This window comes from Diadema antillarum, unplaced genomic scaffold (genome assembly GCF_040938485.1).
Source record: "Diadema antillarum isolate AM-2024a unplaced genomic scaffold, OU_Dant_1.0 scf00000088, whole genome shotgun sequence".
NCBI classification, from domain to species: Eukaryota; Metazoa; Echinodermata; class Echinoidea; order Diadematoida; family Diadematidae; genus Diadema; species Diadema antillarum.
Window position 1 is genome coordinate 915,178 of NW_027270977.1, and position 14,409 is coordinate 929,586.

Below are 14,409 nucleotides of genomic sequence, written 5' to 3' on the forward strand. Positions count from 1 at the left end.
AAGTCTGCTCTTTCAGAATATGGTCTTAACTAAAAAATTCATGTCTGGCGACTTTTTGTTTGTTTTGAGGTGCAGGGTCACATTATCGTCCCTGATGTGGGAAATAGTAACTTTGCTGCTTGAAAGGGGATGACGGATACATATTTGTCATTCCTTGACAATGGATCCCGACTGTGAATTCAACCACTCATGAAATTGTCTGACAAGGCCAGACTCCTGTAAACATGCTCATGAAATAAACAGGGATGCCAGTTAGAATGAAGAGAGGGCCCGAAATACACCTACATGAAGCTACTTTGTAAACAAAAGGGTTTGAATTGTGATACTACCACGGCCTAATTTCAGGCTTCTACCTGGGAACTGGCATCCCTGAATAAATGCTGCATGGACTTCCATACAATTTGGCGAGTGGTTAGAAGGGAGAAATGTCCGTGTGCTTATCGCATTCATGTAATGATCAGAGCTGATATTTTTGCATGTTGTTAAAGGGATGGTATAGTTTTGTTTGAGACCTGGCTTTGGGTTTCTAACTTTTTTGATGACATAATGAGAAATCTCTTATGAAATATGAAAGAGCACATAATTCCAAGAGGAATTCATGGTTTATGTGATGAAAATTGGTTTTGAAATGGCTGAGATATCCCAAATGAAGTCATCCCAATAACAGGTGGGACAAACCTTTTATTAGGATCACTTTGTTTTACTTTGTGTTTTGGATATCTCAGTCATTTCACAACCAACTTTCATCAAATGAAATTTGAATTCCTCACAGAACTGTATGCTCTTTAATATTTCATTTCATAGTGGTTTCTAAGTATTTCGCAAAAAATTCAAAGCAGAATTCCTCATCGCAATAAAAAATATACCACCCTGTTGACCTCCTCCTTCCTTGGCGGAGGTAATTATGCCGCGTATACGACATGGAATTTACTGGAGCAAGCCGTCTCACCTGTATTCACGATGGTACTACTGTTGTAGAGCTGACCGAGATGGGGGCCAGAAAGGGAGAGAAATGTATGCAGCTTGTCCTGGAATGGCTGCAGCTCTGGCCTGGTCAGGGCTGACCGGATGATGATGTTACCCAGAGAGTGACCGATGAAGCTACCGGAGACAAAAGAAACTAGACTCTAATCGTTTGCTAGATCATGTGGTTGGATTTATTAAACTAGCCACCAAGGAAGTATGGGGAAAACTCTTTATGAGCTTGCTTACAATGAGGTACCCCTTTTGATAAGGCAAATTCAGCTGTTCTTGATTTTCCATCAGTGTATCTAGCTGGTCTCATTATCTATTGTGTCTGCAACGAGGGATGGATTATAACAAGGTAAAGTCTGCAGTCACAGCAACGAAAGTTTAATGGGGGGATGTTTATGGGCAATCGACGATGGGACCTTTTGTATGGTCTACTCTGACGGACTACGCAATGAGAATAAAGTGCCTTGGATGGGGCCACAACTATTGCTGTCAGGACTTGAACTAGGGACCTCACAATTGAGAGTCCCTTGCCTAATCCACTGAGCCATGATGTCTTCAAACATTCCCACATTCTGAATACATAGAGCTAAAACCACAAATGTAGGCATTCTATACATTTATTCATTTCGTTCATTGGCCTTTGCTTTGGACATGGCAGAGAAAATGTAAAGGCATTAGGCACAGGAGGGGAAAACTTACCTGACTCTGTTGGGTTTGATGCGAAAGACTTCAGTGTAGTACACAATCTCACGGACCAGTCGGTCTGTCATTGTCTCAAAGTTAGCGAATGTGTCGCCCTGGATCGGACCAAAAATATCAGTTTAAGATTTGTAAGAACAACTCCTTTTCTTCTCTTTGCACTGACAAATCTCAAACTTCCTGGGAAAGAAACTCTAAAGTTGTTTTCTCCATAATACAATCTATGATGCCCCAACTGCCTAAATCCTCCCACTTTCCACTCCTGACCTCTAACCACAGATTCGATTGGTAAGGACAGCAGAAATGGAAAAATATCTACATTGTGTAATTATTCATTTATTTCATTTCATTTCAATCATTTATTGTCCATATCATAGATATTTGTTTTGTCTGCATTCAGCAACTCTTTCACAGTGACACATATAACCCATTTGACCTTAACCCATAGAAGACTAGTCCCAAGTATAATTGGGTTAAGGTCAAGGGTGACTGACCTGGTTGCTCTCCGACATGAGGAAGTCCAGTTTCTCTCCCGGCAGGCCGAGTTCCAGGTACGTCCTAAGCAGCCGGAGATCGGCCCGGTTACCGTCCAGGCCGTGGACACATATGACCAGGTGGACCTCGATGCCCTGCTCCTCATCCTCAGGGTGAGGGGTCAAAGGTGCGACGCTGAAGTAAGGTACCTGGGACGCCCTCTGTGGCAGGTCACAGTACATGCGGCCGGGATAGTGCAGCTTCTGCTTGAACACGTTTCTGGCATGCACATAGCTGTTGTTCGTTGACAACAATCGAGAAGATGGAGAGACAGTAGTAAAATGAACACCATTCGGGCAAGATAGGCACTTGATCTCAGAGCTTCTGTAATATTTCTTTCAGGGATGGTATTGTTTTGGTTGAGACGGGGATTAAGATTTGAACTTTTTGTGAGATAATAATAGAAACCACTTATATGAAGTATCCAACAGCATACAATTCTAAGAGGAATCAAACATATTTCATGAAAATCAGTTTTCAAATGGCTGAGATATCCATTTGGTTCTAAAAAAAGGTGGGTCCCATCTTTTATCAGGACCCATTCAAATTCTCCAACATGCTATCTTGTGGGAGACTGCCTCCTTCCAAAGAAAAACAAAGAATTGGTAGGTTGGGAGAAGGCAACTGATCCACACTGAAGACACATGCAATTCCTAAAACCAAACAATACGTGCAGTCTGTGGAGGGAGATACACTTCATACGCTACATACGCTACAATCAACTAAAATGAAAGTGATCAATAGTGTGAGGGGTTAATGAAGTTACCTCTGCCCATCGGTCGGTTTGGGGTTGTCGCCTTCCGTGCCACCGTCTTGGGAGCCTGAACTGGACGCACCGTTGCTCTGGCCTATGGCATTGACGCTGGAGGATGAGGTACTGGTGGAGGACTCCAGGGGCAGGACCGGTTTCACCAGGCACGGCTCGGTGAAGGAGTTTGATGGCGAAGCCGAGGAATGGATGAAGGAGAAGCAGCCGGCGCAGTTGCCGACCCCGCCCGAGGGCTTGTGCTCGTGTTTCTTGCTCTTCTGGCCCTTTGGCTTCTTGGACTTGGCGCTGGGCTCGATGTCCGTGATGACCGCGGGGGCTTCCACGCTTTCTCGGCTCGGCTGCCTGACTACGAGTTCGCCCTCGGAAGTGGTGTCTGCGGGCGCATCAGTACGGATCACATCGATATCCAAAGTCAGTTCCGCAGCTCCCTCCATTGATGAGGTGGGTGCAGGCCAAGAGCCAACGACCTCCTCTAATCGATCTTTAGTTCTGTCATCGCTATCATCATTACCTTGCTCACCCACACCTCCTATATGCATGTTATTCCTGTTTGAATGCACCCCATTTGTGATTGCATTTGTCAATTGCACATTTCCACTTGTACCTATTGCAGCATTTTCCTCTTCCTCACTGTCAAGCGTCATGCCGTTCACCGCTAAGTCATCAAACTCCTCATCCTCCTTCTCTGGCGTTTCAATACCATTTTCCATTTCACCATGGTTACGAGACACACCTTGTTCCTCTTGCTGATGCTGGGAGGAGTCGGCATTCTCGTTCTCCCTCTGCCGCGCAGCTGCATCAGCCTGTTGCAGGTTCGCCTCCGACATGGTCATCTGCTTCTGGAGATACTTGGAGAGGCTGTTCAGGATCTGGTCCTCGCTGGGATCACCGCTCTGCAGGAAGCTCAGACGGACGCTCCTCCGCTGATCACTGCCGTCCGAGAGCCCCGTGTGGTCCAGAAGACTGATGTCGATGTCGTCAGCCTCGAGCATGGCGATGCTCTCGCTGGTCAGCACGTCCAGTGGGCCATCGGGATTCAGGACAGCATCCAGGAGAGGATTGCCTTCCTCCTGAACATCGCCCGTAATACTGCTCAAACTGGTTCCATTGCTCTGCTCGCCCAACTTCCCATTGAGGATGTCCTCGGCGGACATGGCATTCCGTACTGGTCTCACTGAGCACCCGTTTCCCACAGTGTCATAGAGACTGCCCTCAGCCAAGAGATCAAGATCTGCAGCAGCAGATCCCACGCTTGGAGACAGGATTGGCATTGATATGGAGTTGGGGACGGCTCCAGACAGCATAGGAGACGTCGCTTTACCACCCTCCTTCAAGGAGGATCGCTTCTGCAGACCAGAACAAGTCCCCTCGTTGATCTCATAGCACTTCACATCCCGAGGTATGGCACCTCCGCGCGATGACGGTGAACCCAGAGTCTTGCGCAAGAACTCGGGCTTTATGTGTCTGATGGATTTCACCATCCCTCTCTTGGCTTTACTCTTCACCGTTGGACTCTTCTCTCCGCCTCTGCCATCGGCCACTAAATCTCTGTGAGTCCTTCTCTCCGCAAATGGAGATCTACTCTTGATGCTCTTGAAAGGAGATGAGGGCTTGGTCAGATTCTTGAGGCTTAGCGTAACCTCCTCCAAGTTTAGCCTCCGTCCTGGGGAGAAAAAGTACAAATGATTTGTGTCTGCACTTTTCAAGCTCCCAACACCAATGAAACACATACACATACAAACACTCTACTATCTCACATTCCATCATTTAACTGTATTTTACAGGTTGCTATATTTCATGGAATAATGGCATAATCATGATCACCAGTAGCATTTGAAATTTTCATGACACTTTGCTGCATTTTGAGACAGTCAAAACAGGGTAGTATTTTGCAGGTTACATTTAACAAATTTGGGCACTTATAGGCTTGCTAAAATAAGCACTAACTTTCACAAGGAACTGCTTCTGTCAACTACAACCTTCCCATAGATGGAACTCCGCAGAAGTGAAATCATTTCTGAGAGAGAAACTGGCATCAAGAAGTCCATTAAAATGATAAAAAACTAGAAATATGCCTCCGCCATAATGCATTCATTCTCCCAACAGGTGTATAGTACAATGTCTTCACAATGTGTGACGACAGTTTGACATAACTGGCAACATATTGAAAGGACAGGTTTGTCAGAAATGTCTTCAATGTTCACTTTCCTTGAACTAGGTTTGCTATATTTGTCTAAGAGTGCAGGTACATGTACATATGTATTTGGGGAATTGAGGAGTTTTACTTTCAATCGACTTTTGACCAACTCTTTCATAAGTTTATGCATTGAGTAATTTTCAAGGTATAAAGAAAAACTGTAATTACAGTATAAAATAGATTTTTTTTTGCACTTTAGCCTGGCCTTTGACCCTTAACCTTTGACCTTTGAAGTTCTGGCAGGAAATCTCCTAGAGAATCTCCATTAGGTAATATATACATGTATAAGTTTTAAAAATAATCCTGCAAGCATTGCATATACTAGTATATGAGGAAAATAGTGAAATCTTGAGGAGTTGACCTTGACCTCTGACCCCCCTGACTATTGACCCATGACCCCTAAATTCCCTAGATAATTCCTGCCAGTCAGTACATGCGTATGTACCAAGTTCCAGGAAGATACATCGAACCATTTGTGAGCAAAATTAAATTGTATCATTTTCACCTGACCTTTGACCTTGTGACATAAAACTCTCTCTGAAGAATCTTTACGCAGTAGTACATGTCTACACTAAGTTTCAAGAAAATACCTTTGTGCATTGCATAGATATGGGGGAAATAGCAACTTTTTAGCATTTGACCTTGACCTTTTGACCTTTGACCTCTTTCCGATTTCACTTAAAAACTACTCAAGTAATTGCCCCATCATACGTCATCCTTGGACCAAGTTTGGTGAAAGTAGCTTCATCTAGTTTTGAGTTATCACGTAAACAGATAAATTTTAGAATTTGACCTTGATCTTTGACCTTTGACCTCTGTCCAATTTCACTCAAAAACTAATCAAGTTATTGTCCTATCATACATCATCCTCGGACAAAGTTTAGTGAAATTTGCTTGATCCAGTCTTGAGTTATCGCGTAAACGGATACAATTTCATGATTTGACCTTGACCTTTGACCTTTGGCCTTTAGCCGATTTCACCCAAAATCTGATCAAGTAACTGCCTCATCATACTTTATACCTGGACCAAGTTTGGTAAAATTCCAGTCAATATTACTCAAGTTATTGCGTGAACGAATGCGGACGGACGTACGGATGGACGGACAACCCGAAAACATATCGGCCGTAATCTGGCAGAACTCCCTAAGTCGATTTTGGTCGATTTTCAGGTTTTGAGTGTTTTGTGTGTTTTTTCTCATGCTCTTTCAAGTGGGCCAAAAAATAAGTTGTGAATCGGTACAGAAAGTTATTTTTAGAAAGTGATTTTGGCAAAATTCCTGAGGAGAGAGGGCGATTAATCTGGCAGAACTGCGTAAGTCGAGATTCGAAATGAATTTTCCGATGTTAATCAGGCAGAACTGCGTAAGTCGACTTACGACAACGCTTGGACCAAGGTGTTCCTGCATCCCGCACGGATATGGTATATCTTAACACGCGCGTGCGCGACCTTGGTAGTGACGAACGCGCTGCGCGTTCAGGTTAGCAGTGCCTAGCTAGCTAGCTAGCTAGCTAGACACGTCGTGCGGCTACGTGTATTGTACACGACGACAGTCACGCTAAAGCAATAACCCTCGTTACTCTTGGGGGAAATTGCCACTTTCTTTCCCTTCATAGACTGGCAGGCTTCAAAACAGGTCAATATGCGGTATGCCTTACTATTAAGTTTTGCTACAATCTAGTGTTTTTTAAGCCTAGAGCATTTCTAGATCTAACAAACGTTATAGTTTGCATCTTGTCTGACATCACGCTCCAGTCAACTTTAGGCCTACTTGGTACTGCTGCAGCACTTGTCCATTGTTAGTGTACGTGAAATCAATGTACTGTGCGGTAGCGTAGGTCACGCGAACAACAATATCTGTAATCCATTGACCATAGCTTCTTATTTTATTTTTCATTGTAATAAGCGGTTAGTGGGCTTGGATCTATGGGATTGATCTCGAGAAGTTTAATGAATATCTAGGATACCGTCTATAACGATGGCATTTTCGATCCAATCCTACAGACGTCCGAAATTGACCAATACTAACACTTTTACAGTTTACTTTTTAATACCGGTACCGTACCGGTACTCCCAGTAAATTGTGCAGTAGGGGCCTACTACTAGTAGACTACTGGGGCCTACCGTTACTTAACTTAGGCTGAATCGCCGGTTATTCTGTCTTTACTCAGTTTTCTATTTTTCTAGATTTGATTCGGCCAGACATTCTTGAAGTCTGTAATATGAAGAATCTAGAATCTACAGGTTAAACGCTAAATTATAAACATTTAGCCCTAGAAATAGATCTGAAACTTAGATTTAGATCTGTGTTCTATACATTACTACTAGTACTAGGGGCCTACTACTAGACATTATAGGCTATAGACTTTATAGACTTACCGTTAGTCATTATAGATAGGCATGTTAGGCTTTATGTTGTTCTTAGATCTACAACATTAGTACCTTCTAGGCCTAGATCCCCAATAAACAGTCTAGCTGTAACGCTAGATTTAGCCCCTACCTGGATATAGAGTCTAGCGTTAGATCTAGAGTCTAGACTAGAAAATCTAGAAACTAATTTTCATTGATCTACTAGTCTGTTATAATGACGCCCCAAAATAGACGTCTGGATGTTACATAGACCTAGACAATCGAGTAGACAGAGTTCGAGAGTTCTCGTACGTTTTTAATAGGCCTGCGTAGAAATAGATAGTAACGGTTAGAACACTACTACCCTAACGTTAGTACTGTAAGTAGTTAGTGACAATAAGGCCTACAGTAGGACTAGGAGTCGACACAAACGAGAACTAGGGTCTATTTTTTTATTTTCTAATAAAGCTGTGAATAAACTTTTAGTCAGGCCTAGCTCCTCGTATTCTTTAGTTTAAATAGAGTTTAGGCCTTCAGCCAAAAGGGTCTAGGCTTACTCTTACTTTGGGCATAGAGTAGGAATACTAGGATAATGATGAGATCAGTAGGCCTATCGTATGCAGATTCCTACGTACCGCTCTACTAGTACTAGTCTCTAGATGTCTAGTGTATCGTTAGGCCTGAATAGACTACGGTCTAGACGGTCTACAGTGTAGTACCTGTAGTCTTGATGAACAATATAGCTTAACATCTAGAACCTAGTCTAATATTATTCTTAGTCCAAATGTAATGCTTCATGAGATCGACAATAACCCAAGCAGCAGCCAGGCTTTTGATGTAGCAGTACTTCTTGTGCCGCTAAATAATACTGAAACATGAACACAGACTGACAACATTTGGGGAAAGCAAGTTATTTTCCATATACAAATGAATGGATAAAATGAAATTAAATGTGAATCAATAATGATGACTTTATACAATACAAATATTTCAAAAAAATTGTATTCGATCTAAAATATTCATTGTTTTGACACTGCATCCGCTGAATAGTAAGAGGGTGGATGGTAAAATACGATAGACAACCCGCAGAAAATAGACCGAGATACGTAGTTCTGGTTGATAAACCACGTGTTTATCAGCCAGAACTGCGTATCTCTAGGAGATACGCAGTTCTGGCTGATAAGCACGTGGTTGACGACAAAAAGAGATACGTAGTTCTGCCTGATGAAACACGTGCTTATCAGGCAGAACTGCGTATCTCCTAGAGATACGCAGTTCTGCCTGAAAAACCCCCCGCATGGCCAAAAACTTACGCAGTTCTGGCTGATCAACCCGGGCACGTGACCAGAGATACGCAGTTATGCCAGATTACGATCGCAAAAATTTGGCGACGATTAATCTGGCAGAACTGCGTAAGTTTTTTAAATTGGTAATTTTTACTACTTAAAAAGGTCAAATTGTCATTTTTTTGCTGGAAATAAATTCTTTAGACCAATTATGACCGAGAAAAGAGGAAAAATGCAACTCATCGTATCTCAGTTTAGAAAGGTGTAACATTGAATCTTTAAACCCGATTTCTGGCGTAATGTGTTAAAGGAGATACGCAGTTCTGCCAGATTACGGCCGATATTTGCCTCTGGCACCACTTCGTGGTGGAGGCATAAAAAAAACTATTCTGATACAGAAGGAAAATCTGATATTCATTGGTCCTGAAGGGAAGTGGAGATTTAGTTTACCAGGACTCTTTGTGACCTCTGCCAGATAGCGATCTTCAAACACCACTGGCACTGAGTTGGCATCGCCATCCAGCTCCGAACATTCGATGGCCAGCGGGGGTAGGGTGGAACCGTATGCTGACCCACGCAGGGTCTGGACGATGGACGGATAGCCCGAGCAGCTGAGCTCAGAGAAGGCCAGGCAGTCAGACTTGGGGTGATCCAGGGTGAAGAATGACTCAGAGAATCGCTGGACCTGCACCAAAAATGATGGGACGGGACTATGGTGATAAAATGGAATAAAAACAATGACGACAAAGAAACTACAAGACTCAAATGTTTTCTCACAGTCTTCATAAATATCTTTCTTCTCAGTGCACTCATCAACACTCATCAACAATCACTCTGGTACTATCCTTTGTGTTCTGAAGCCCAAAGGCAAATTGCTTCAGGCTCTCTTTCATTCCCAACGCAATTCATCTCATCAATAACAATGTCACAGGATAACTAGTTTTCTCTTACCCAGAGCAATCTTCCTCAGTCCATGTACACACACATACCTTGAATACCATGAATGGCTTTACCTGCAATAAGGGAGTTCACGGTTGTGATTTGCGCACGTGCAGAACAAAAGTCAAATGAGAATGTCTTTGTATTTGCTACTGACTTTAAAACGTAAAGAAGTCTCAAGCAACTATGAGAATCTGAATTATGTTAGTACAATATGTGTTTAAGACTAAATTAGAACGTACAGGTGTAAGGTCATTCATCAACACTGTTTAGCAAAATCTCTCCATGCATTTTCTCAACATTGATAATACAAGATGACATGCTTCAAGAAGGAATTCTTGATCACAACACATGTCCATGTTATTTCAAAGTCTGTGGTGTAGGGGTCAAATGAGACATGCACTAACCATGAACTCCCTTATTGTCTCATTTGGTTTCCGAGTTCCCTCTCTTGAATTTCCTCTATTACACACCCTATTCTTTTCTAGTTTCCTACTTCCTAATTTATTCGTGATTCTAGCTTCTCATATTGACTGCGAATTAGTTCAAGAAGTTGGAAATTTGTTCTCTTAACTTTTTTTTTTTAAATTTTTAATGTATGAAACATGTATTTGTGTAACACATGCACAGTTTCTCTTCTTCAATATGCCTCATTATTTGACATGTTCTTGCATGAAATTTATCATGAATTTATTATTTTTCTGAACTTTTATTTAGCCAGTGGAAGTTAATTTTCTATGTATTTCTTATTATGGATGAATGAATGTAATAAATGAGTGAAATGAACCATTTATAACAGGTTGACTCTCTCTAACCTTCTAGTCCTAGAATCCAGGTTTCTGTGGTTTAGTGCTGCATGTTCTCTAATTCTGATCTTTTCTGATCTTTTCTGTTTATTGTTGATCTTTTATAGAACAAAACATAACTTCTACCTCCTTTGAGCCCTATTTCACTCTGGCACCATTGTTCATCTTTGTTTCAGAATTATCAAAAGCCTCTAAATCTCTCAATTCATAAATGATGCTTACTTTGGCAATGCATTTTCGATGATCAAAGTTTCTATTTCAAATCAGCATTCCCCCCCCCCCCCCAAATGTTGTGCATACTTACTGAATTAGAATAGTTCCATCTAATCTTTCTAATATGTCTGAAAACAAAAAAAAATCTGAGTTAATAATTCCATAAGGGCAAGATGATAATTCTGCAGCAAAAGTACTCCCGGGGATTGAAGGGTTAAATAAAGTCATTCTGTAGCAGGAAGTCCATTGTCAATCTGCCTTCTACCACGGATTAGTGGCCCACTGGGAGTGCTACGGGGACTGTGGTGGTTTTGCGTCTCCAGCACTAATCCCTGTTTGCGGTTGCCATGGCGACACACAGGAACAAAGGGATGACATGATGGCTGTAGGTAAATCTCTCTCTCACTCTCACTATCCCTCTCCCTTTCTAGATGAGAATTAGATGTGTATTTCTCTTCCATGTGTGAATGTTTACACGTGCACGTACAATAGCTTTCGTCCTTTCTAAGAGTGTCTCTCTCTCTTCTTTTTGTTTTTTTTTTCTCTTTTGCTCGACAATCATTTCGTTTCACTGTCAATGATGTGCAACATGAGGGAAAACTGGCCCATCAGACAGTCTCACAACAAATCTGCTCAATGACATGTGTCTGAACTACGGTGCAGGACAAACTAGCATTATAGAAGTGTGGAGACGCTATAGGAAAATCACATTACTTCTCATCTTCTTGTCTAATAATCATGGTCACTGGGAAAGTCAACAGCTACCTTGTCCATTATGTTTTCAACAAAGAGTTTCTCTCCTTGCGCAAATAAGTTCGCTAAGTTTGCATGGAGAAACAAACTTTTCCTCTTTTTTTTGTCATCATATGAAAAAACAGTAAGCCTGCATATATATCATAACAATAAGCAGAGTCAACATCTACATACAACAGTGTTACTTCAATGACATTCCATGCACAAAGAAATGGAGAGCTCTGTGCAAAGGAGAGTTTCACTACAGAGTTCTATGTGCTAACAAGATGTCATGGTTGTTGAATGATCGACATTTAGGTGGTCTGCAGTCTTTTTCAGTACTTGGCTTACCATTGCAGATATCTCATTTTCTTCTCCATCGTTTTTCAGACTTTCATCGATAATTGCTCTTTCCCAGGGTTAATTCTTCTAGTAGATGTTCACACAATCACATGATATCCCATAAATAGATCATGAAATTCCCAAAGAAATCCAGATAATCATTCTTAACAACCAAAATCTCTGCTTCCAGTCTGAGCAATTCACTGTGGAACCTGTGAGTAATGGCCCCCTGTCAATAAAGGTCAATTAACAAGATATACATACTGCATGTAAACACACACATATACAGTATATTTCCATTACACTGCAGAACTAAAGAAGTGGAGAAATTTATATGGCAGGATTGCTATTTTATAGGACAATATCAATACCCAGCATCCAACTTCTTACGAGGTACCTATTCATTTCTACACTTGAGTAAAGAGAGGCATTGCACATTATCATATCAAGTGATTTGCTCATGACCCAAAGTATTATTGCAGGGTTTGAACCCTGACTTCTCACTCAAAGCACACTGCATAATCCACAGGGCCTTAAAACAGGACATCACCCAGTAAGGAGGGGGAGGGGGAGGGGGAGTAAGGTTTATGAGAAGCCAGGCCAGCTTGGGATGAGGTACACCTACTCACCCTTGCTTGGTGGTACTTGTCTCGGAGGTGCGTCCTCACCCTCTCCTGGCCCACGATGACCTCCATGTATTGGGTCCAGACCAGACAGATCTCCCCGGAGAGCTGGGCGAGGGAGGTATTCACCGCCTCCACGATCTCCTCTTCGCTGTTCAGGTTCTGTCCCCATTCAGACCCAGACACATAAAATTTACACATGAACGACAAGGCCCCTTTCAAAACCTTTTGCACTGAAATACAAGTACAACCCAATTCACAGGTTCTTCATTATGAAAAAAACTGCCATTCATGCATAGGTCACAGAAAAAGAGTTAGCTTACATTGTAACTTAAAAGTTAGCGTCTCAAGATGAATTGCCCATTTTTGACTCATCTCTTTTCCCAAATAAACAAACTTTGTCTGGAGGCTATTCAAAAACACAATTTTACTCTAAACAAGCCATTGTTTACACAGTTCCAAACTTGATCCATTGCTGTTGTATGCCATCTATGAGACTAAGAACAGTCACAGTGATCTTTTGAGACATGTGAGCTGATATTTCCCAACCTTTTATCTTTAAAAAGCTATGTAATACCAAAGACAACAAGTGAATTTATCTTAAACAACACTTTGCAAAAAATAGCAAAAGAAAAAAATCAGGAATACACATACTGTTCCACATTTAGCACCTGATTTATCTATGATAAGGTTTTTACTTTCATACTCACCAAAAAATTAGCATATGACAGAACACTTATGATCAAGAAACAGGTATCCAGGCAGCAATTCATATCCCCTGTGTAAAGACTGCACCATTGTCACAGAGGGAGTGCTATTGAATTCTGTCATATTTACATTAAAATATCTTTGATCCCATTAACTGTAGGCGGAAACTTTCGGTAGGAGTTTTCCAAACTCAGTCAGGTAAAATGAGTTTCACATGGTTTTCATTCCATAATATATTCCCACTCTTATTTTTGTGCTACTTTCATGTTGCGCAACATGTGTGACAATTTCCTCGCCGCAACCATTTCTACTTTTGCAGTAGTTTCAGGTATAAAGTTTGATTGCCTACACTAACAAACCAATGCAGCATTTAAAATGTGACTACAGGTCATTTCTGACTCTATAATGACCTTTGACCGAATGACCTCTGTCTTAGTGGCAGTGCAACAAACAAAACTGTCTCCCATGGTTACTTCTGCTTTCTTTCTTTTTTAATATTCATACATTATTTCCCCATGAAAAACAACAACAATAAACAAGCTGTATTTGAAAAGAGCACTGAAGTGGAACTTACCCTTATGACCTCACACATGACCTCTAACCTCTCCTTGTCGTTGAAGGGCTCTGAAACCAAAAAAAAAAAAAGAAATGAAAACTTACATCAGTATTCCAAGGCAGATCAACTACTGCTCATGCTATAAGATTTAAACAAAACCTGAAATGCACAGAAGGAAAACCTGATTTCTTATCTTACATCGTTGTCACATCTGAAGAGTGGAGTTTAATGGCCAAAGGATGTCTATCACTATAAAAGCTCTGATGTAAAATGCATTATTACATTAACAAGATAGTTTACTGAGCTCTTTTTATCATTTCTCTCTTTCAATAATCTGACGAGACGGAAGACACTTTGGTTTTGACAACAAATCTATATCACAATATAAAATCTACTTTGGTCAACAGGCTGACACCCAAAATGGCTGAAAGTGGTATGACATGAGTGCAAGGAAAGAAACCACTGGTACGTCTCACTAGATGCCAAAAATTGTTTTACAAGGAACAATGATGGTGGTCCTTGTGAGGGCTGGAGCCATGAAGCTCCCCCCCCCCCCCTCAAAAAAAAGAAGAAGAAGAAAAAAAAAAGCCGACGATGAAATTCCTAAATACTAACCCTAAGAAAAGACACTTTAAAAGCTTGGCACGGAAGAAGACTGGATGATAAAGAAAAGTAGGGTAAAG

General features: G+C 41.5%; 1 protein-coding gene across 1 annotated transcript in view; it reads right to left on the minus strand.

Moving 5' to 3' along the window:
* Positions 1–14,409, minus strand: part of LOC139718102 (protein FAM135A-like) — a 60,066-nt gene that overhangs the window by 4,245 nt on the left and 41,412 nt on the right. The window contains exons 9-15 of the mRNA XM_071629593.1: positions 13,745–13,794; positions 12,469–12,624; positions 9,258–9,492; positions 2,975–4,640; positions 2,169–2,442; positions 1,675–1,772; positions 950–1,101 (exon numbers count right to left, since the gene is read on the minus strand). Coding sequence (XP_071485694.1) covers positions 950–1,101; positions 1,675–1,772; positions 2,169–2,442; positions 2,975–4,640; positions 9,258–9,492; positions 12,469–12,624; positions 13,745–13,794 — 2,631 coding nt within the window. The remainder of the gene's footprint in view (positions 1–949; positions 1,102–1,674; positions 1,773–2,168; positions 2,443–2,974; positions 4,641–9,257; positions 9,493–12,468; positions 12,625–13,744; positions 13,795–14,409) is intronic.